The sequence below is a fragment of the Capra hircus genome, chromosome 26 (genome assembly GCF_001704415.2).
Source record: "Capra hircus breed San Clemente chromosome 26, ASM170441v1, whole genome shotgun sequence".
In the NCBI taxonomy this organism is placed as follows: domain Eukaryota; kingdom Metazoa; phylum Chordata; class Mammalia; order Artiodactyla; family Bovidae; genus Capra; species Capra hircus.
Genome location: NC_030833.1, coordinates 37,729,587 through 37,750,656, shown reverse-complemented (window position 1 = coordinate 37,750,656; position 21,070 = coordinate 37,729,587). Strand labels below are relative to the sequence as shown.

General features: G+C 41.5%; 1 protein-coding gene across 7 annotated transcripts in view; it reads right to left on the bottom strand.

The window, feature by feature from the left end:
• The window catches only part of CPEB3 (cytoplasmic polyadenylation element binding protein 3), a 202,761-nt gene that overhangs the window by 56,166 nt on the left and 125,525 nt on the right, over nt 1-21,070 (bottom strand). For all 7 annotated transcript variants that reach the window (XM_018041465.1, XM_018041460.1, XM_018041463.1 and 4 more), the window contains one exon: nt 444-562. In XM_018041465.1, coding sequence (XP_017896954.1) covers nt 444-562 — 119 coding nt within the window. The remainder of the gene's footprint in view (nt 1-443; nt 563-21,070) is intronic.

Genomic DNA, 21,070 nt, shown 5'->3' with positions numbered 1-21,070 from the left:
CAGCTGTGGGTACCACCCAGCACAAAGCTTTGCATTCAAAGGCACATAAACATCGAAGATTATGATCTTTTATTTAAAATAAATAAATAAATAAATCACTCCTGCCCTTGATCTGAAATAAGGACAGAAACCAGCTGCCAAAACCACTAAGGGCATTATCTACCTCAATTCAGAGTTTCTGAATAGGAATTAGCTAAAAAGAGCTGTAAAGTGAAAGACAAGGGCAAATTTGTTTACATTTATTCCCAAAGGTATAAGACCAAAAACTGAGAAATTTGTTATTAGCTCCCCATCAACAACAGTCCAGCGCGCTACCGCATAGCGAGGTCACCCTGGGTAAGAGGATCTTAGTTCCCAGCATTCTTATGACAAGGGGAAGGTGATCAGCTATTCTGATTGCACACATGCTCTGGAAAAGCAACAGCTGGCTGCACATTACTTACTGGTTTATCCTTGATGGTGGGGCTTGACACACACAGGTACAGTTTCCCATCTTCCTCTAGGCAGGCGTCTATCAAAGCTTGCACCGAGCTCTCCTCCTGGAACAGCAGAAAGGCATAGCCTTGGGGAAGACAAAAACAAAAGGGTGGGGGAGGAATCAGTAAATTAAACTCAAAGCACCAACTAAAAACTCATCCATTGTTTCACTTTGGTGAGTTCTTACTAAAATCTAAGAACCTGAAGTGGGACACAGGGAAGAAATACGCCCTGAGACCCTCATGTGCCAGGCACTCTATTAGATACTCATAAATTTTACCTTGATTTCTAAAATGACTTAGGGAAGCAAGTTCAGGTCACATCTATGGAAATTTTCATTATATAGGTTTGGTCAACTTTAATGCGGATTGGACACAACTTAGTGACTGGACAACAACAACAAGAGGTTCACCACTGGCCTGAGCCACAGCCGCTCTTGAAACAAGCATCACCTGGCCTCCAATTTCCATAAAGCTCCAGGCTTGACACGTGTTTCAACCTGAATGTGTGCTGAAGACACTATGCTAACTGAAAGGAGCCAAGCACAAAATACTATATATTTTATGGAATGCCCAGTATAGGCAAATCTATAGAGACAAAAATAGATTCGTGGTCTACTGTCCAAGGCTGGGGGAGTGGAAGGAATAGATACTGTGTTTCCTCTGGGAATGATGAAAATCTGCTAAAACTGATCGTGCTGGTGACTGCATAACTCTGTTAACATATTGGAAACCACTGAACCGTACATTTTAAATGGGTGAACTGAGAATTATATCTCAACGAAAGTTGTCAAAATAAGAAAAAAGAAGCTCAACAATAGGCTAGTGTTGTCTTTATATGTCATGTCTGATGGTGATGCTCTGTTTCTTCAAGGATATTCTCCTGCCTCACAGCTGAGTACATGATCTGCAAACATGGACATGAGCTGCAGGATGTCCATGGACATGCTGAGCTTTGTCCCATTTAGTAAGATTTACTGAGCAACTGTTACAAATGACACAATCTATGGATTATGAGGAATAGTGAGAGGAACTAGACTAAGTTCCAGCTGTCCAGACACTTACATGGTAGAAGAAACAGACTTTGAAACAATTAACTACTTGCTACAAAGCTGAGGGAGATAAATGGAAATAAAAAGTACTGTGGGAGCCCAGACAAGCAAGGAAGCTGACTTGAGAGAATCAGCAAATACGTCAAAGAGGACAACAGGTGTTGAAGGGGCGAGCTCTGGCGCATGCTGCCACACTGGCAGCTAAGCAAAGGTCCACCATGAGTTAGTCTAAGCCTAAGTTCAACTGTTTGACCTCTCTACAATCCTTTTAGCTTTGCTAAGTCTCTCAGCTGTCACCTCTACTCCCAGTCCTGCTAGTGACCTCAAAGGAAATCATCAGAAATAAGGCCCTCCTCTGGCACTCCAATACTTTGGCCACCTCATACGAAGAGTTAACTCATTGGAAAAAGACTCTGATGCTGGGAGGGATTGGGGACAGGAGGAGAAGGGGACGACAGAGGATGAGATGGCCGGATGGCATCACCAACTCGATGCACATGAGTTTGGGTGAACTTCAGGAGTTGGTGATGGACAGGGAGGCCTGGCATGCTGCGATTTACGGGGTCGCAAAGAGTCGGCCACGACTGAGCGACTGAACTGAATTGAACTGGCACTCTGAGGGCCAGAAAGATGTAAGTGGGGAAGGAGGATAAGAACCACCACATTCAGAAGCTTCTCACACATCAAAGCAGCTCATCGACTGGCCTAGAAGCAAAGCTCTCTGGAGTCCTGAGCAGCATGTAACGGCAGTGGCAGTGGACAGTGAATAACGGGTACTCTTTAGCTTCTCCTCCAACTCCTCATCTACTATACAGAGCATCCAAGCAAACTCAGCAGGAGAAAGATCAACCATGAGGCAGCACACCAGGAGTGGCCACCACATCAGGCTGACAACAGGACACAAGGGAAAGCACCAAGCCCGCAGGAACGGCTATGGAGCCACAAGAACGAGACTGCCTGCGTGGCAGGACCCAGAGTTGTTTCCTGGGCTTTGCTTCCGGGCAGGATGGGCTAAAGAATTCAGCAGGTGGCCAGGCAAGAACAATAAAATTTAACTGAAAAACCAGAAAGGATAATACATCATTTTTTCATACCCTCTCTCCTTTGCAAATAATATCAAATGATTACCAAGCCCCAGGGAATCTATTAAAAGTTCAGTGTTTTCATTTAACGTGAGAACATTAATTAAATTTGTCAAGGAGAGTATTAGAGGTCAGTGGGTTAAAAAATGCAAAGATCACAAAGAGGTCTCGGCACGTCTTCTCAAATCTCCTGCCTCACCAAGTTAAATCTTGGTGCAAATCTTCCATAAAGATCCTGAGAGGCATACTGAACATCCTGTTTTTGGAGAGGACCCTGTCTGTGTACAGTAAATGCAGCAGGCCCATCAAAAAGGCCTAGGGATGGACAGCTCAGTGCGCTAGCTGAGTTAGCTCCTTGCCTCTGCAGGGCCATGGAGCTGGCTGCACCTTTCCTGTACACTGCTGCCTGCCTCCTACAATCTTCTGCATCACATCCCACACTGGGTTCAACTTGGGCATCAGAGGAATGGGAGGGTATCGCCCCATAGCAGCTGAGTAGCTACCACAAAAGTGCACAGGTTTTTTACTCAGGCCTATTTCACAGCCATAAATGTCAACACTGGTGGTGGACAGAGTAAAAACTGGGAATCACAAGTAAAAGTCTGCTACAAACGTTATTATCAAGAAAAAGATCTACAACTTCTCTTCCTTTCCCAGAAAATATGCCATAATACTTTACCGATTTCTTCAGAATGGCTCTTTTACGACAAATGGTCTCTACTCCCTGCAGCTGCTACTCTGAGTAACGCTACTCTCAGACATTCCTTTAGCACCTCAGAGAACAGGTGTAACTCAAGTGCGGCCAACCCTGCCTCCTACCCCAGGCCTTTCAACCAAAGTGAAACTCAGAGAAACCCCAACAAACCCATGAGAACAACTTCATGAGACGTTCACCTGCTAAAACACCTTCTGATACCTCAAGGTCAACCAAACCCAGACGACAACAGAAGTCAGAGGATTAAAAAAAATCAGGAAGGAAGAAAACTTCAAACACATTCCCCTTTGATCTTCAGAAATTCGAGGTCAAAGCGAACAAAGCAGAAAAAGATGCCTTCAAAAATAATAAGGTCAACATGAGACGGAAATTAAATCAATGACTTACTAAAAGGCAAATTCCACATGGTACTGGAGACAGAGCTCTGGATTAGGGAGTCAGCACGCCTGGATTGGGGTCCTAGTCCTCACACTTACTAGCTGTGTAGTAATAATAGAAGCTAACATTTACTGAGCATCTGCTATGCACCGGGTGCTGTTTCCAAATGCCTTATGTGTATTAACTTGTTTCATCTTCACAACACTCTGTGAGGCAAGCACTGCTTTAAATTCTGTTTTACAGTTAAAGAAACTTGAAGAGGGACTTCTCTGGTGGTACAGTGGATAAGAATCTGCCTGCCGATGCAGAGGACACAGGTTTGATCCTTGGTCTGGGACGATTCCACATGCGGCTGAGCAGCTAAGCCCCTGTGCCTCAACGACTAAGCGCGTGCTCTAGAGCCCTCGAAAGGTAACTACTGAAGCCTGAGTGCCACCATATACTGTGCTCCACAGCAAGAGGGGCCATTGCAATGAGAAGCCTCTGCACCCTAATGAATAGTAGCCCCCACACAGCAATGAAGACCCAGAGCAACCAGAGAGAAAGAAAGAAAAAAAGAAACCTGAAGAGTGATTAAGTGACTTGTTTGATGGTGACTGTTCCAAAACCCAGTTAAGTGGTGAAATCATGAACCAGAATGCTAAACTTTAGGAATCTTGTCTCTTTTATCTGTAAAATGAAGAAACTAGTTATTTGTCCTGATTATCTTACAGAGTCATCTCGGTAGATGACATATGTAAGGTGCTTTGAAAACTAGGATATTGCGCAAGCGTCAATTTTTCTTTCACTGCATTTTCAGTTATTTTTGTGTTATGTAAACTGTTGAAAATATTTATTTATTTTGGCTGTTCCAGGTCTTAGCTGTGGCCTGTGGGATCTGGTTCCCTGATCAGGGATCGAGCCCAGTCCCCCGACACTGGGAGCAGGCAGTTCTAGCCACTGGACCACCAAGGAAGTCCCTGTGATATGTAAAATTAAAGTGAGTTCTGCATGTGGTCTCATTTTAAAACTCAGAGTTCAAATGAATGAGATACACTCTCTTCTTTGCATTTGTAAGCATTTGGTGAATAAAGGGAAGTAATCTAGACACTAAAGGAAAACCTTAAAGGTTTTTGAATGACAGCTTGAACATTACTGTAAACAAACAATAAGGTAACTGAATATTTGCTTTCGTATATCATTAGCCAGTTTTATCAGGAGACAGAATGACCCAATGTGGTACTATTTGTTGATTTTAATACAGTCTTTAAATAAAAGCCTTTTATACCTAAAAATCAAACTTCTGAAACTGTCACAATGATGGTAGGTTCTTCTATTAGTTTGGTTTGAAAGGTGTTAAGAAAAAAAAAAAAACTTGGCCTCAAAATTATAACTCCCTCCATCTTCCCGTGCCATCTGAGCCAGGCAAGAGATTATAGGATTATAAAATTCAAGTTTCAGAAATGGTGACCTTTTTACCCAAGTACCTACGAAGTGTGATGAGCTATAGGAGGCCCTCAACTCAGAGCCAGTCTGTGGGTGGAAATCTGGGCTCTAAGGAAGCAGTGGGAACTCCTGGCATGGCCACCATCCCCACCCTGGGTTATGGGCAGAACGGGTGGCAGGAAGCTGCTTGCTTTCCCACCAGGGCCAGAGAGGTTGGGGAGGAAGAGGAGGAGGGATTTGGGGACAAGCTTGAACTGACCAATGTGCTTCTCTGGGGAAACAGGTATGGCATGAGGGCAGGGACTTACGGGGATAATTCCATTTTGTTTGGCCAGGCTTTTGAAGGAAAAATTTAAAAAATTCTCCCCCTTAACACCTGAGAACACATTACCACAACCTCCAAAATGTTCTTGGCTACCTTTCAAAAACAAAACTTCCTAAGTTCCTGAATACATAATTTTTCTTGTTACATTTTTTTATATTTGATCCCTAGCACAAGTAACAGTCACCACCAATTTTACCACCACAAACACCAGTTATTAAGTACTTACAATACAGGATCCGCTTTGCTAAAAATAAACACTTTACCTCACAATAATTCTGAAGTAAATACAGTTGTTGTTATTATTACCATTTTACAGATGAGGAAAACTGAAGCTCTGAGAGGTTATGGGATACCTCAGATTAAAACCTAGAGAGTAAATTTGGGATTGAAATTTAGGTCAGCTTCCAGCGGCCTCATTCTTTATCTATTAATTTGTACTGTCTCACCTAAAAATGATGACATAAAAATTTTAACACCACTAGCAAACAAGTACTTGCCTATTTATTATTTGTCACTTTTGTGACAGTGATCATTTGACAGCGGTTTAGTGGCAGGAAGTGGTCACCTGTGCTTTAGTCCTACAATTTAAGGTCTATGCAGATACATCCACCCTAGAGCCCACAAAAACTATATTAAGAAGAGCTTATAAAACCAAACAATCTCAGCTTAAAAAAAAAAAAAACTCTATTAAGAAGAGTTAAAATGATGAATTTCAAAATAATCAGAAGTTTAGTTTTATTTAGGTCAATCAAATTTTCATATTTAGTAAAGACTTATCGGTTTTCAATGTATTTTTAGGTAGCATATTTAGAATGAAGGCTCTTGAGGGAGTTAAACAGCGGATCTCACTAAATCAGATTTTAATAAAATGAACATCGTCCTCACAGTAATAATCAATTTATGCAAGAATCTTCAGTGGATGCTAAAACCATTGTGTAAATTTGGGAGAAGATACAAGTTACTCATGCAATCTTAAGGTATCACTTCAAAGATTAATTAGTATTTGCAAAGGGACAAAAAGGTTCTTTCACAAAGGAAGAACCTGGCCGACAACACCATAACCAAATGATCACACTGAGGGTCACCAACAACAGGGCTGACTGACCTAAATGTGCCTCTCGTATTACGTCCTTGGTGCAGCATGTCACCCGCTAATAGTGTTTCCCCCTGCATCTCAGTATAAGGAAATAACTGATCATTCAAATTAAATGATAGTCCATAGAGCATCCAACATGAACCCACCAAAAGACACAAAAGACAAAAGGCCTAGGAAACTATCTAAATTATAGAAGACTAAAGAGATATGACAACTAAATGTATGGCTACACTTTGACCGGATCTTGGATTTTTTTTAAATAAGAAAAAACTCTAAAGGACATGACTAGAACAATCTGGATACCTCTTGCTCTCAGAAGATATGGGGAAGTGTTTAGAGGTGACAGTCTTAATGTCTACAACTTACTCTCACACGATTCATCAAAAAACACAGGGGCTTTCCTGGCGGCTCAGTGGTAAAGACTCTGCTGGCCAGTGCAGGAGACATGGGTTTGATCCCTGATCCAGAAAGATTCCACAGGTTGTGGAACAACTAAGCCCATGAGCCACAACTGTTGAGCCTGTACTCTAGAGCCCAGAAGCCACAACTACTGAAGCCTGCGCACCCCAAAGCCCGTGCTCCATAACGCCGTTGCAATGAGAAACCCACACACGGCACCTGGAAAGCAGCCTCAGATCTCCGCAACTAGAGAAAGCCCACACAGCAAGGAAGACCCAGAGGGGCCAAAAACAAATAAACAAATACAGGTGGATATGCATACACAGGCTTCCCTGGTGGCTCAGCCAGTAAAGAATCTGCCTGCAATGCAGGGGACCCAGGTTTGATCCCTGGGTCAGGAAGATCCCCTGGAAAAGGGAATGGCAACCCACTCTAGTATTCTTGACTGGAGAATTCTATGGACAGAGGAGCCTGGCAGGCCATAGCCCACGGGATTGCAAACTTGGACACAACTGAGCAACGAACACTTTCACACACATATACACATACTGACATGAAAAAAGAAAAAGCAAATGAAGCAAAATGCTAACAACTGGTGAATCTAGAGGAAGGCTATATAGGTGTTCACTGTACTCACACTTTTTGTAGGCTATGAAATTTTTCAAAATAAAAAATTGTGGAAAAAAATTAGAACCACAAGGTCTTTCTGGCAAAGAGGGTAATATACTCTCTCAGTCTCTAAAGAAGTGTGTGATCTTTTGAAAGACCTAATATTTCTTAAAAGTCAACTAACGTTCTTAGTGATTTATATGTTTAAGTTATCAACCACAATGGTTTGAAAACAATTCCAACTTGCACAGCTGTGCCCTGAGCTGCAGCTGCATTCACAAAATGGTGACCGACCAGGGAGGGCCAGTTTCTGGTGAGAGGAAATCAGTACCAGAAGGAAGGATCCAAGGTCTGGACAGAGAGAGAGCTCACTCCCTACACGGAACCCAGGCTCCTTGATTTCCTGTGACCTTCCTAGAGAGACCTGAAGGACACCTCTCCAGCCAGAGCTGTGTGAGTTCAGACGTTTTCTGGCACAGGGAGTCTGCTCCAGACATTCTCCCTGACCTTGGCTTTCAGGTCAGAGGACCTACTTGGTTTGCCTCAGGAGTCTTTGCCTTTGGATTCAATTCAACAGAACCAAAAATGTTTAGGAGTTTCAAGGTAGGACACTAGGCACTAAAGCTATGAAGATAAATAAGCCAAGAAAGAAATCCTGCCCTGGAGAAACGCAGCCTGTAAATAAGTGACTAAAGAACAACAAGAGAAGTGTTAGATTGGGGTTATATCGTATAAAGCACTGAGCAGAGAGGCCCAAACATCAGGAAAGCCATACTGTAAAGGGCATATCTGGGCTGGAGGATAATTGCTTTTCTAGGAAGGAAGGGCGGGAGAAGGCAATGGCACCCCACTCCAGTACTCTTGCCTGGAAAATCCCATGGACAGAGGAGCCTGGTAGGCTGCAGTCCATGGGGTCGCTAAGAGTCAGACACAACTGAGTGACTTCACTTTCACTTTTCACTTTCATGCATTGGAGAAGGAAATGGCAACCCACTCCAGAGTTCTTGCCTGGAGAATCCCAGGGATGGGGGAGCCTGATGGGCTGCCGTCTATGGGATCGCACAGTTAGACACAACTGAAGTGACTTACCAGCTTAGCAGCAGGAAGGAAGGGCAGTCCAAGTTCAGGAAACAGCACAGGCCAAGACTTGGAAGGGTCAAAGGATTGGCTCCTTTGGAAACCAGGGAGTAGAGTTTATTAGTTAAGAGTATGTGACTGGGGGTGGCAGGTGAGAAAGGATGAAGTGGTTCATCACCCCCTGCCTGCTGCCTGTGGAACATGGTAGATCTCTGAAGTGGATTCCTTATTCATCCCCATCTTGGATGAGAACATCTGATCTCCAAGATGTACTGAACACTCACTACACACCCTAGGCAATGCAGGGGAATCCTAGTACGAGCAAATCTTTGTACTCCAGAAATTTATAAACCAGTACATGAAGATCATGAAGAATAAGTATCAAGAAAACTCTAATCTAGGAACAATGCATTCAGGGCCCTTAGAAGAATTTTCTAAAATGTATTTTAAAAAGTTGGACTTCATAGAAGGAAGTCAGATCTTTCAGTGAAGAAGACATGGATGAAGAAATCAGGGAAGACTTTCTGTCGGTGGTAGCATAGGAGACAAGTCTTACGTGAAAAACTGAAGGAGGGCATTCCAAGGGAAGGATTTAGCCTAATTAAGATGCAGAGATGGCTCAGCAGGTACTGCCCATGGATTCCTAAACACTTCCCTGAGATTTGGAACCAAATGTATTTCTTTGGCTATCTTTGCTACACAGAGCTGAGGAAAAAACGTTTTGCTTCAAGCCTGTTTTGTGTTTTCTATTACACTAGTAACTGTTGCTTGGTGGGCTTGCTGCTTGGCAGGAGGTGTGCAGGAAGGGGAGAGTGGACAAGAAAAGTCTGACGGGTAGTGACCCACCCCAGAACTGAAAACTGGCAGCCTGCTTCCTGTGTTCTTAGTAAAGTCCTACAGTCCAGGGCAGTGACCTGGGGCATTTGGGCTTAAAGTCTGCTGTGTTTACATAACCACACATTCCCTATATAAAGAGGTCCTTGTGAAGTCTGCCAAATCTGTCAGTTCTAGTCACAGTCAGTTCCAACAAGCACCTGACCAAGAAAACTGAGATCAGACTGGGGGTGTGGGAAGGAACTGGTCAAACTAGTCGGGCAGTTTTATTTTTACTGAGCAACATATTTTTAACTGGGGGAAGGACGCTAATACTATCTAATCTCTATGAAACTGATGCATATGTACACTGTCTCCTATAATCCTTTTAATAATAATAGCAGTATTAATTCAGATGGGTAAACTGAGGTTCAGGGATTAAATAACTTGCTCAAGGTCATCTCGCTGGTAACTGCTGGTGCCCACGACGAGTCCACAAATAGCTACTTCCTGCCCCACTGCTTGTTGTTCTGTCTCCTTAGACAACTGGCAAGCTCTCCATTTTAACCCAGGAGACACTTCCCTGCAGATGAAGCTTTAGTCCGACCCTGCTTGTACACTGCCTGAACTTTGACAATCTAATTTCGCCTCCGTGCACTTTTAACACTCCTCTGATGAGTTCTTAATGCTGCTACCAAGAGGTTTTCTTGGTGTCACGGCTTCCCTTTCTCAAGATGAAGTCTATCCGTTCTATTTTGGAAGACAACCCAAGTCTGTGCTCTCAGCTTTCAAGATGTTTCCCGAGATCCTCTCAGTCAGCTTCCCATTCTGAACCCTCTCAGATGACACACCCTCTCTTGGGCTCTCTGGCTCACGGTCTTAGCCCTATTCCAACTCCTGTCAGCAAGTCCTGCCCCAAGCCACACCCTCTTCTAAAACATTCTCTCTGCCTCAGCCTACCAAATTTGCACCTGGCATTTTGGTTCCTACATTTCACGGTCTCCAAAACAAACTTCTCATTGGACTTAACTCTGGCTTCTCCAAATTTAATCAACATTGCCCCTTCCCAGCACCTCTGCCTGGGGATAGCACGACGGAGCCTGCTAAGACAGAGGGCGCGGTGTCTCTGCTATTCAAGTCGCTACTTGGCTTTGCTCCATGGTCTGTACATTCCTACTGCCTGTTCCCTTCTTTTTTTTTTTTTTTTTTTTGCCTGTTTCCTTCTATACAGTCTCTCAAATTATTAATGTCTTAAAATCGAACACTAACTCTTACATCTGCAATATAATGCAAAAAAAAAGAGGTATTTAATAGAACAGTTTAAACTGAGGGTGTGCTAGGCTGTTAAAAGCAACAATATAACTGCTCCATCTGTCAAAACAGGACAAAACAGAACAAAAAGCCCACTCCTACTGCTCTGCAATGCAATTTCCATATTTTTTTATAAGAAAATTCATCCTGAGAATGAAAAGTCTATCAATTAAATAGAAAAAAGAATTCATAATTCATCAAAGACTATGAATTTTATAAGCCAGGAACTGTGCTTTAAAAAAAAAAAAAAAAAGGCCAAGTATTACTCAAAAGCTTACAAACTGCAAAAGGTTAAGTACAGGCTAAAACTCCATTAGGTTCCCAACTTGATCAGTTTATGTAACTCAGAAGGTGGAAAAACTTGGAATCTGGGCCTAAAACAACACTGAATTATTTCCATCCAAGTTACGCTACAAGGAAAAAAAATGTGAAGTTTGAAAACTTTCCTTTCAAAAGCCAGATTTAGAGAAACTGAAGGAAAAAGGAACAAGACGCTGTGAGTCCAGCCCACTGCAGCTTCACAATGACCTATTTTGCCCTTTCCAAGGAGAGCTCTCTTTCCTATTCCTTAAACAGCATCTGCTTAGCTAGTCAGCTCAAAGTCAATGTGAATCCTACGTGGCCGGGTTTATGCCAGGTTCACAAACTATGTTTGTATTGTGTAAACTTCCACGACTGCATGACCTTGGTCACAAAGACTGGCAGTTAAGTCAGCCTGACCAGTGTGGAGAAAATACATGATCAGCAGAAATGCCACTTAGAAGTACATACTTTATCCAAGGTGGGCAAGAGGCAGAGAGCAAGGCCCATGGGTCATTCTTGCATAAATAGGCGTGACTGTCACGGTTCCGTCTACCTGGCTGTGCACCTGAACTGCTGGGGCCGATGCTGGCTCTCGTGTGGGCTGAGGATGCCAGCACCACCGAAGTCTCAACACAGTTTCAGAGCCATGTGGCCAACTGCCTGTCCAACATCTGCAGCTGGCTGCTGGCCTTGCCTTTGCCCCAGAGGTCTCTGCCAGCAGGGGTACTGCAGCTGTGCTCACTGCCCAGGAGATGCCAACTCTTCTCCCTGGCCTCAGCCCCACCACAGGAGGTGAGACTGTTGGCAGCATGGGGAGCAGCTGTTTGGTTCAGAACCAGGGGCAGAGGCTGAGAGCAGGCAGACTTTTTTTGTCGCTCTAGTAATAGCAACTTTGGATGTGGGCTATTCTCCCAGGAGGTGATGAGGGAGATTATGAGAAACACATCTACTGTCACAAAAGTTTGCCATGCCCAACCTAATCTTCCCACATGCACAGCACCACGCTCAAGGAAGCAGAACTATGCCATTTGCTTTATTTTTTATTAAGCACTCAAGGATTCTACAGAGAAGGCAATGACAACCCACTCCAGTACTCTTGCCTGGAAAATCCCATGGATGGAGGAGCCTGGTAGGCTGCAGTCCAAGGGGTCGCTAAGAGTCGGACACGACTGCGTGACTTCACCTTCACTTTTCACTTTCATGCACTGGAGAAGGAAATGGCAGCCCACTCCAGTGTTCTTGCCTGGAGAATCCCAGGGATGGGGGAGCCTGCTGGGCTGCCATCTATGGGGTCGCACAGAGTCGGCCACAACTGAAGCGACAGCAGCAGCAGCAGCAAGGATTCTAAGGTCACTACCATTAGGATGGCCTATGTCACAGCAAGGGGTTAAAAGATGAACTGAACTAATCAGATTCCTTCTCTCTGGACTCTAACTAGAAATATGAAATCAATTTGCCCCCTGGAAGCACAGAAAGAAGCACATATGCAGAGAAGAGCTGACTCATGATAATACAGAACATTACAAGGAAGAATTAATAGTGCCTACTGTTCAAATCCCTGCAGCCTGCCACCCCCGAGCACAGTCTCCATGACACCTGGTTGTATCGTGGCTCCTATTTTGGGGCTTTCCTTGTTCCTCATAACCATAACCCTAATTTGAAGTAGCACAAGAGAACTCTCTGATCCTTGCAGTCAAAGATTTGCCTACAGAGCAATGCACTCATGTGCAGAAACAGCCTGGCATCACCCAAGAGGCAGAATCCCCTGGTTAAGCTACAGCTAAAGGGCAGCTCAGACCTACAGCCTTCACCTAAACCAGCTCTTTGGAAATACCCTCAGCTAGTTAAGTGTGACCAACAGAAGAGAAGAACTCAGGAAAAAACCAAGGATCACTTTCAGTTTTAAACAGCTATGAAAGTGTGCCCATGGATCATATAGCTTAAGTTGCTAAGTTTTATATAAAATCCAGCCTTGCAAATAATAGCATAAGTTATCAGACTATATAGTTTAAATCTATTTACCTTTCCCACAAATTACACACCCTAGCAAAACAAAAACTACTTTTTTTTGATAATTCACCAGGTGAAATAGTATATACTACTGGTCAGCCAGGTTCAAGTCTGTCTAATAAGAGATGTGTGCTGTTAGCAAAAGACACATCACGTCTTTGAGTCCTGGCTTAAATTAGAATGAGATTAGAATGAGATGCTCTTTAGGGCAGCTCTAACATATGATGGACTCTGCTTCTCTCTGCACAAGTCATGAACTCATTATTCGCAAAGATAAAATCCACTCATTTAGCAAATATCTGAGGGCTAGCCACTGATGCAGGTGTGCAAGGTACTGAGTATAGAGCAAAGAACAAAATCCCTGGTCTTATAAAATTTACACTCCTAGCTGGAAAAAAAAACACACATACAATTTTTTTCAGGTTGTGATAAGTATACCTTATCACAAGGAAAAATAAATAATGAGGGTGGAAAATAAAAATAAAATGAGAGTGAGGACTAGAGAGCAACAGAATAGAGGGGCTGCTATTTGAGATACGGACGTCAGGAAAGATCTCTCTGTGAAGGTGACATTTCAGCAGAGTCTGTCTATGGGAAGAGAGGAGCAATCCATTTAGAAATCTGGGGCAAGACTGTTTCAGACAAAAGGAAGTTTCAGACAAAAGACTAAGACCCTGAGAAGACTTTGTGTACCTCAAGGAAGAGCAAAGGAGTCAGTGTGGTCAGAGAAGGTAAAGCAGAAAATGACCGGAGATGATGTCAAAAAATACCCAAGATTCAACAGACAAAGAGGACGCAAGAGGAAAAGGTTTAAACTTCAAGTACAAGAGCAAAATCAATGTGATTTCCAGCTTCTGTAGGGGTCCATTACATTCCAAACACATAGGCAAAAAAGGTAAGTCCACAAATGCAATGTACCATTCATCTGACTTAAAACTAAGCAAAAAAATGTGCTGCAGATGTCCAAATTAGCATAAACTTCATAAAGAAAATTGCTTTGGGAAGCCATGTGATATCAAATCCGGAGTCATTAGGACTTTCATTTCTTTCAACTCTGGTTAAGCTTCTGCTGCAAATTTATCCTAAAGAAGAACCATACGAAAGGATATATTAACAGAAGCATTATTTATAATAGCCTACATGACCAACAAGCAAGTAAATTATGGTGTAATAAGTGAGGCAGCCACTTAAAAAATAAGAAAATTAAGCATAAACATGGGAGGAAGGAGAATAAAAAACTGTATCTCTGCTATTATGATACTCCCACAAAAAAGATATATATGAATAAAGACTGGACGGAAACAAAAATGATGACAGTGGCTTTGCTAGGGAGGCATAATTATTCTTTTTCCTTATAAAATAACACTTATTCACTGCAAAACAGATTGCTTTCTACTTCATTACAATACTAAGGCCTAGAATTAGGATAACAACAGAAATTACTATGATCTTGTACTTGACAAGAGAGCCAAATGCATCTCTACTCCATGAAGGACTGCTCCGTAACCCTGGCGTTATCTGTTGGTGCTGACTGTTCTTGCTTGAAGCTTCTTTCCTTTAGCCGCCACGGTCACAGATACAACGCCAGTCCTTCACTCCCCTTCACCTCTATTGCCGTGTCCTCTTTTTCTTTCTGGTTCCAGACAGAACTTACTCACGGCTTTTCACTTTCTTCTCCCTCCTCTCTATAAAGTTGACTCTCAAGAGATGTGTACCTCCAGCGTCAGACTCTTCCCAAACTCCCTAGCCACAGTGTCAAGTGCCCATGAGGAATTTCTTCCCAGATAAGATGTGAGGACATACCAAACTCTGCATGTTTTTAATCAGATCAACACCACACACCAAACTGGTTTTCCCTCTATTGACTGTCCCACATTCAACAGTGCCGATTCTCCCATTCAGTGGGCCTATTGTTTAACACATGATGGTGAATAAATTACACTCTTCTGATTTCTTACTCTTTAAAATGGGGCCAATAAGGGCACTTATCTTGTGGCGTTTAAAATAAGATTAAGCACAGAAAATAGTAACCCACTGCCTAGCTGACAACAAGTCCTTAATAAACATTTACCATCCTAATTTTCATTATTCTAACCCCCAGAATGATTATCATTATTTTACCTCTTTTATCCCTGTCTAGCTTTTAAGACTTAGGTCTTGCACAGCCCACAGTAATCTAACCTGTGCCCCTGCATGTATGGAAGTGTGAAGTCTTAACCACTGGACCACTAGGGAAGTACCCAGCCCATGATAATCTATTCCTCCTCTGGATGCCTAGAATTGTTTTTCACTCATTTGTCATTAACCATAAGTTGGTTTGTATTTTCTTTAATAAAAATAACATCACTCATAAACCTACTGTATGCCAGGATGATTTTAAGTACTACACATGGATTCATCCATTTTAGTCTTTATCACAACTTTATGAAGTAGGTACTCATATTACCTCTCTTTTACAGGTAATGCAACTAAGGAACAGAAAGACTAAACATCATGCTTAAGGTCATACAACTAAGAGGTGGGGTAGCCCAGCAAGTCTAGTTCCCAAATTCATGGTCTTTACGATTACTTAATGTTTCACATCTGTGTTCTCATGTCTCCTCTGAAAAACTGCAGTCTTCTCAAAAACAAGAATGGTTTCTTCTCTAGAGCCCCACAAGGCCAGAGAGTATAGACTCTTCCACAGACAGATGGGCAACAAATATTAGATGGATTGATAATCTCAACGCTACTTGATCATTTGCACCAGGAAGCAGGCCCTCTATCGCATTTAAATTCTGTTTTCTCACCATCCACTTGTAGTAACTATCTTCGAATTACCTTAGCACCCAAGCTACTTACACAGTGATGTTGATTAGCATTTTGTATGAATGCAGGGATTGGTTCATGTGCTAACATTTGGGAGAACCTCTTTCCAGCACTCACAATTTCAACTCTGCTATTTCGGAACTAAAAAGCATGAGGGTGGAATGTCAGGAAAATTCCTCAATATTCTGACTAGCTGAATCTCTTTTCATCATCAAGAACAAAATGCAGAAAACACAAAGCAAGACTTTGGTTTAGTTTTATCAGTAACTATTTGGAAGTATGTTAAATTGATATTTCTATTTGACCCAACTCCATTCTGCCTTCACCCCAAACACCACAGAAATGCCTTTATATCTACTCTCTCTGGGAGACTAGAGCAACTGAGGGAAGGGAAAAAAATTGTATGTCTTTCCAAGGCTTTCTTTTGCATCATTTTCTCCTTCATCCCAACATTCCAACCACCCTTCCTTCATTTCTTCAAAGGAAGTAAAGCCCTTTTCTTACTATTTCCCACATGGTATTCCTCTGGTTGAAAATTGCTTCCCTACACTTTCTAGCTAACTCCTCAATAATCAGTTCTACCTAATCCCTGTTTTCTCAAAGAAACTCTATATCCTCAGTCTAAATTAAAGTCCCCTTTTTAAAAGTCACTGCATTCTCCATTTTTCCTTCAGAGAACTATTATAGTTTGTAACTGTGTTATTTTATGATTTCCCCCAGAGGACTCTAAAGTTCAGAAGGTCTGAGAACGCATCATGAAGACACAATATGATTTCCATGCTTTCTTCCTCCTTCATGTTCTCAGAGGTGCTGTGGAGAACACCAAGCAATGACCTGCTTGTGACCCACAGACAAACTGTTCCAGAGGGTTCTGCATATCCTCAAAGAGGTGATCAAATGCCTCAGTGCCTTTGTGCTGGTGAGAACCCCAGTCTCCATCCCCTCTCACTCTGCTGGCCCAACAAGACTTAAGAGAACAGTCGACGTATGTGGTCACTGCTTCTTTACATAGATATTAAGCTCTCCATAGTTCAATGAAATGGCCATGGTTTGACAAACCGTACTCCAAATCTATACCGGCGCACCTGCTGGATACACGAATGATACTGTTTATTTCATTAGGCACACACGTTCTGAGAAAAAAACAGAAGGACTTCATAGTGTATGGTTCTTATTTTCCTCTTATCTACACATAAGCCTAAAGCATAAAGCGAAAGAAACTGTGCCTAATGGCCAAGCTGCAGGGACCTAAGAAAAGTATAACTGACAAGAGGAGTATTACCAAAAAAGCACTGACCTGAATTAAAACTTGAGGAATTCAAAGAAAAGCAGAAACAGCACGAGGGCGCATTATTAACGAGGCACCAAACAGTTTGGAATAAACTACTCAGGTGTCCCCAGTGTTCAAAGCAATGGGCATGGAATCTCAAAGTTACTGCAACCTTGGACTAACACCAAATTTCTTTAGGTCCTTCCAAAATAGGTCAACCTTCAGACTTTGGCTGAAAGCAAAACACAACAGGAGCCAAAAGTTTAATAATTATTTCTCCTCCTTGACCCCAAAATCACCAGAGAGGCAAGCTGCTCTCTGAGGATGCAAGCCTGAGGACCAGAAACAGGGGATCCAGATTCTCTGCTTGGCCTGGCTCTCACTAGTCCATCTCAACACTTAACCTCAGTCGTAAAGTAAGGGCAACTTCTCTAATGTCCTACAAGTCTATGTTATTGCGCTGTTAAATAGGAATGGCACCCAAACCATGGAGAGTTCATAGAGCTGCTAAGCTCTACACTGCTTATACCAACCCAAATGTTTTCTCTTTAACTCTCAGAGGCAAATTTAAGCGGGAAGTTCCAGAGATGATACACGTACCAAAAAGGCAGGCAAGAATAATGGTGGTCCATTATGCATAAAATATGAGCAGAGATGTGAAAATATTTAGCTTGGAAAAGAGAAGACCTGAAGGGAACTGATAGTCCTTGATGTACCAAAAACATACGTCACAACAATGACTTACTCTGTTTTACTCTATTGGACACAACTGACCAATGGGTAAAGACTGTATGACCATATATATCCTTATTTTCACTGTTACTTTTACAGTGATCATCTCCAACAGAAGAACGAAATTTAATAATTAGTTATGTCTACACAGACTTCCTCTGAAATAAATGCCTCCTTTGTCACTGGATGTCTCAGAAGGTAAACAATTCTCTGGGCTACAGAAGTCAATAAACTTTCTGCAAAGGGATTTGAGGGCCACATATAGTCTCTATTATCTATTCTTCTCTGTGTATGTGTTTTCACAACACTTAAAAATATAAAAACCATTCTGAGCTCACAGCTAAACAAAGAGAGTTTGTTGACTCGTGCTCTGCAGGTGTGCTGCCCAATAAATATGAGTCACATATGTAATTTAAAATTTTCCAATATCTACATTTAAAAAGCTAAAAATCAGAAACAGGTGAGGTTAATTTTAATATATTTTAATCCAATATATCAAAAAAAACCTATCATTGTAACATGTAAACAAAATTACTAATGAAATCTTTTACCTTTTTAAAAAATTAGTCTCTGAAATACAGTGTAGAGAAACAAGAGAGATGACCTTTCAACCAATACTGAATTCTAATGATTCAAATCAATAAGGAAAAAAAAGAACTGTCAATAAATGACAGCTGGGACAGCTGGCATATTACTTGGAAAAACAAAGGTGGATCTTTTCTTGTTCCTTACTCCATTATTAATCCCAGACAGAAATGAAATGTCAATGAAATAAAGTAAAATAATAAATTCAAATGGCTAGTAAGAGGAAAAATGCCAGAAAGGATGCTATTTTAACCATCAGATTGGCAAAGATTGAAAAAGAGCCATATCTCTAGATCGTCAACAGAACAAAGTTTCACAAATTAGGTACTACCAGTGGAATATAAATGTGTATGATCTTTGTTAAGGGCAGCTTGGCAGTGTGTATAAACACGTACCTCACTTTTGCAAATTCACCCTAAGATGTCATAGAAAAAAGCAAAAAAATGAAGGCACAAGGATATTCACTGAAGCAGCATGAGAAAAAACTGAAAGCAACTTAATGTCCTCAGTTCAGTTCAGTTCAGTCGCGCAGTCTTGTCCGACTCTTTGCGACCCCATGAATCGCAGCACACAAGGCCTCCCTGTCCATCACCATCTCCCAGAGTTCACTCAAATTCATATCCATCGAGTTGGTGATACCATCAGCCATCTCATTCTCTGTTGTCCCCTTCTCCTCCTGCCCCCAATCCCTCCCAGCATCAGAGTCTTTTCCAATGAGTCAACTCTTCGCATGAGGTGGCCAAAGTACTGGAGTTTCAGCTTTAGTATCAGTTCTTCCAATGAACACCCAGGACTGATCTCCTTGCAATCCAAGGGACTCTCAAGAGTCTTCTCCAACACCACAGTTCAAAAGCATCAATTCTTTGGCGCTCAGATTTCTTCACCATCCAAAAGCATCAATTCTTTGGCGCTCAGATTTCTTCACAGTCCAACTCTCACATCCATATATGACCAGTGGAAAAACCATCGCCTTGACTAGACGGACCTTAGTCGGCAAAGTAATGTCTCTGCTTTTGAATATACTATCTAGGTTGGTCATAACTTTTCTTCCAAGGAGTAAGCGTCTTTCAATTTCATGGCTGCAATCACCATCTGCATTTGGAGCCCCCCCAAAATAAAGTCTGACACTGTTTCCACTGTTTCCCCATCTATTTCCCAGGAAGTGATGGGACCAGATGCCATGATCTTAGTTTTCTGAATGCTGAGCTTTAAGCCAACTTTTTCACTCTCCTCTTTCAATTGGACTGACTAAATAAAACAAGATCATTAAGGATAATGTAAGTTTCTTATAGAAAGATGTTGACATTGCTGGGGGGAAATGCAGGTTATTAAATATTAGCATATATACTGTGATCCCAATCATATAAAATTTTAAATTTCATATAAATGTATGTATTCATAAAGAAATATAAGAAAGATATTTAATAAAATGTATACAGTGATCATCTCTGACAGAGGTATATTTGGGTTAATTTTCTTTGGACATGATCATAGATGTGCTTATTTTCATTTTTAGTTTTTACAATGATCATTCTGCACCTTTTATCCCAGAATCATTTTTATAACCTTCTCAGAATGATTTTTTTTCCACTAGCACTCTTAAAAATATCTCTTACACATGTCTAAAGCACAATATTGTTGGTTGTTTATAAGATGTATTTGAAATTTAATTTCAAGAATAAATACATACTCAGTCTCGGGGAGGTAGAGGGAAGGTATCTTTTATACATGCCATTTTATAGAGTGTATCACATACACCACAGCATGGTGGATACATTCTTTCCCTAAAATGACACTGCCTTCATTCACATGTACAACTAGTACTCTCAGGAACACCTTTTTATACATGTGACTTTACAGAGTGTATTACATGCAGCACAGTGAGATGAACTCATTCATTCACTGAAATACCACGGTTCTGACTCAACAAACCATTAATCACTGTTAAAAACATGTTTTAAATATTTCTTTAGAGTCATATATGTACCACAAAGTGAATACATTCCTTCACTGAAATAATCAGTGTGATGATTTTTATCTTTTTAGACTAATATAAAACTTATTTTTAATTTTAAAAAATTATTGGAGAGGATCAACAGAAGAATGTTAAAAGCAAACAAATAACCTTATATTTAGTGAATAAATTATTTCATAGGCAATAGAGTGAGGAGAAGTACAGGTAACAAATCTAATAAACCAGACATAAAAGGAAGCCTCCTGCCATTCCTAGGCTAAGCTATAATTTGATTCTTGTACAAGGCACAGGAAGGACAGGTATTTAGACTCCATATTCTTGTGGTGAGTACTGTTACATAATAACACACATCAAAGCCGAATTCCTTAGAGAGGAAGGACATCCTTGAAACACAGACCATAACACAAGAAGAAAACTTTCTCTATAGCTCAAAACACTCTTCAATATAAATGTAGGAACATACCCAGAATTAATACCATCAGAAAAGTTCCCTAGATTCCACAAAATGATAAACTATAAACAAAGTGATATATTTTCATGCCCTCATAAACCATCAAAAAAGCCTACCAAAAGTAAGGAAAGCAAGGCTATGGAAAGGGAGTCAAGGTCATGCTACTTCGCCCTCTACC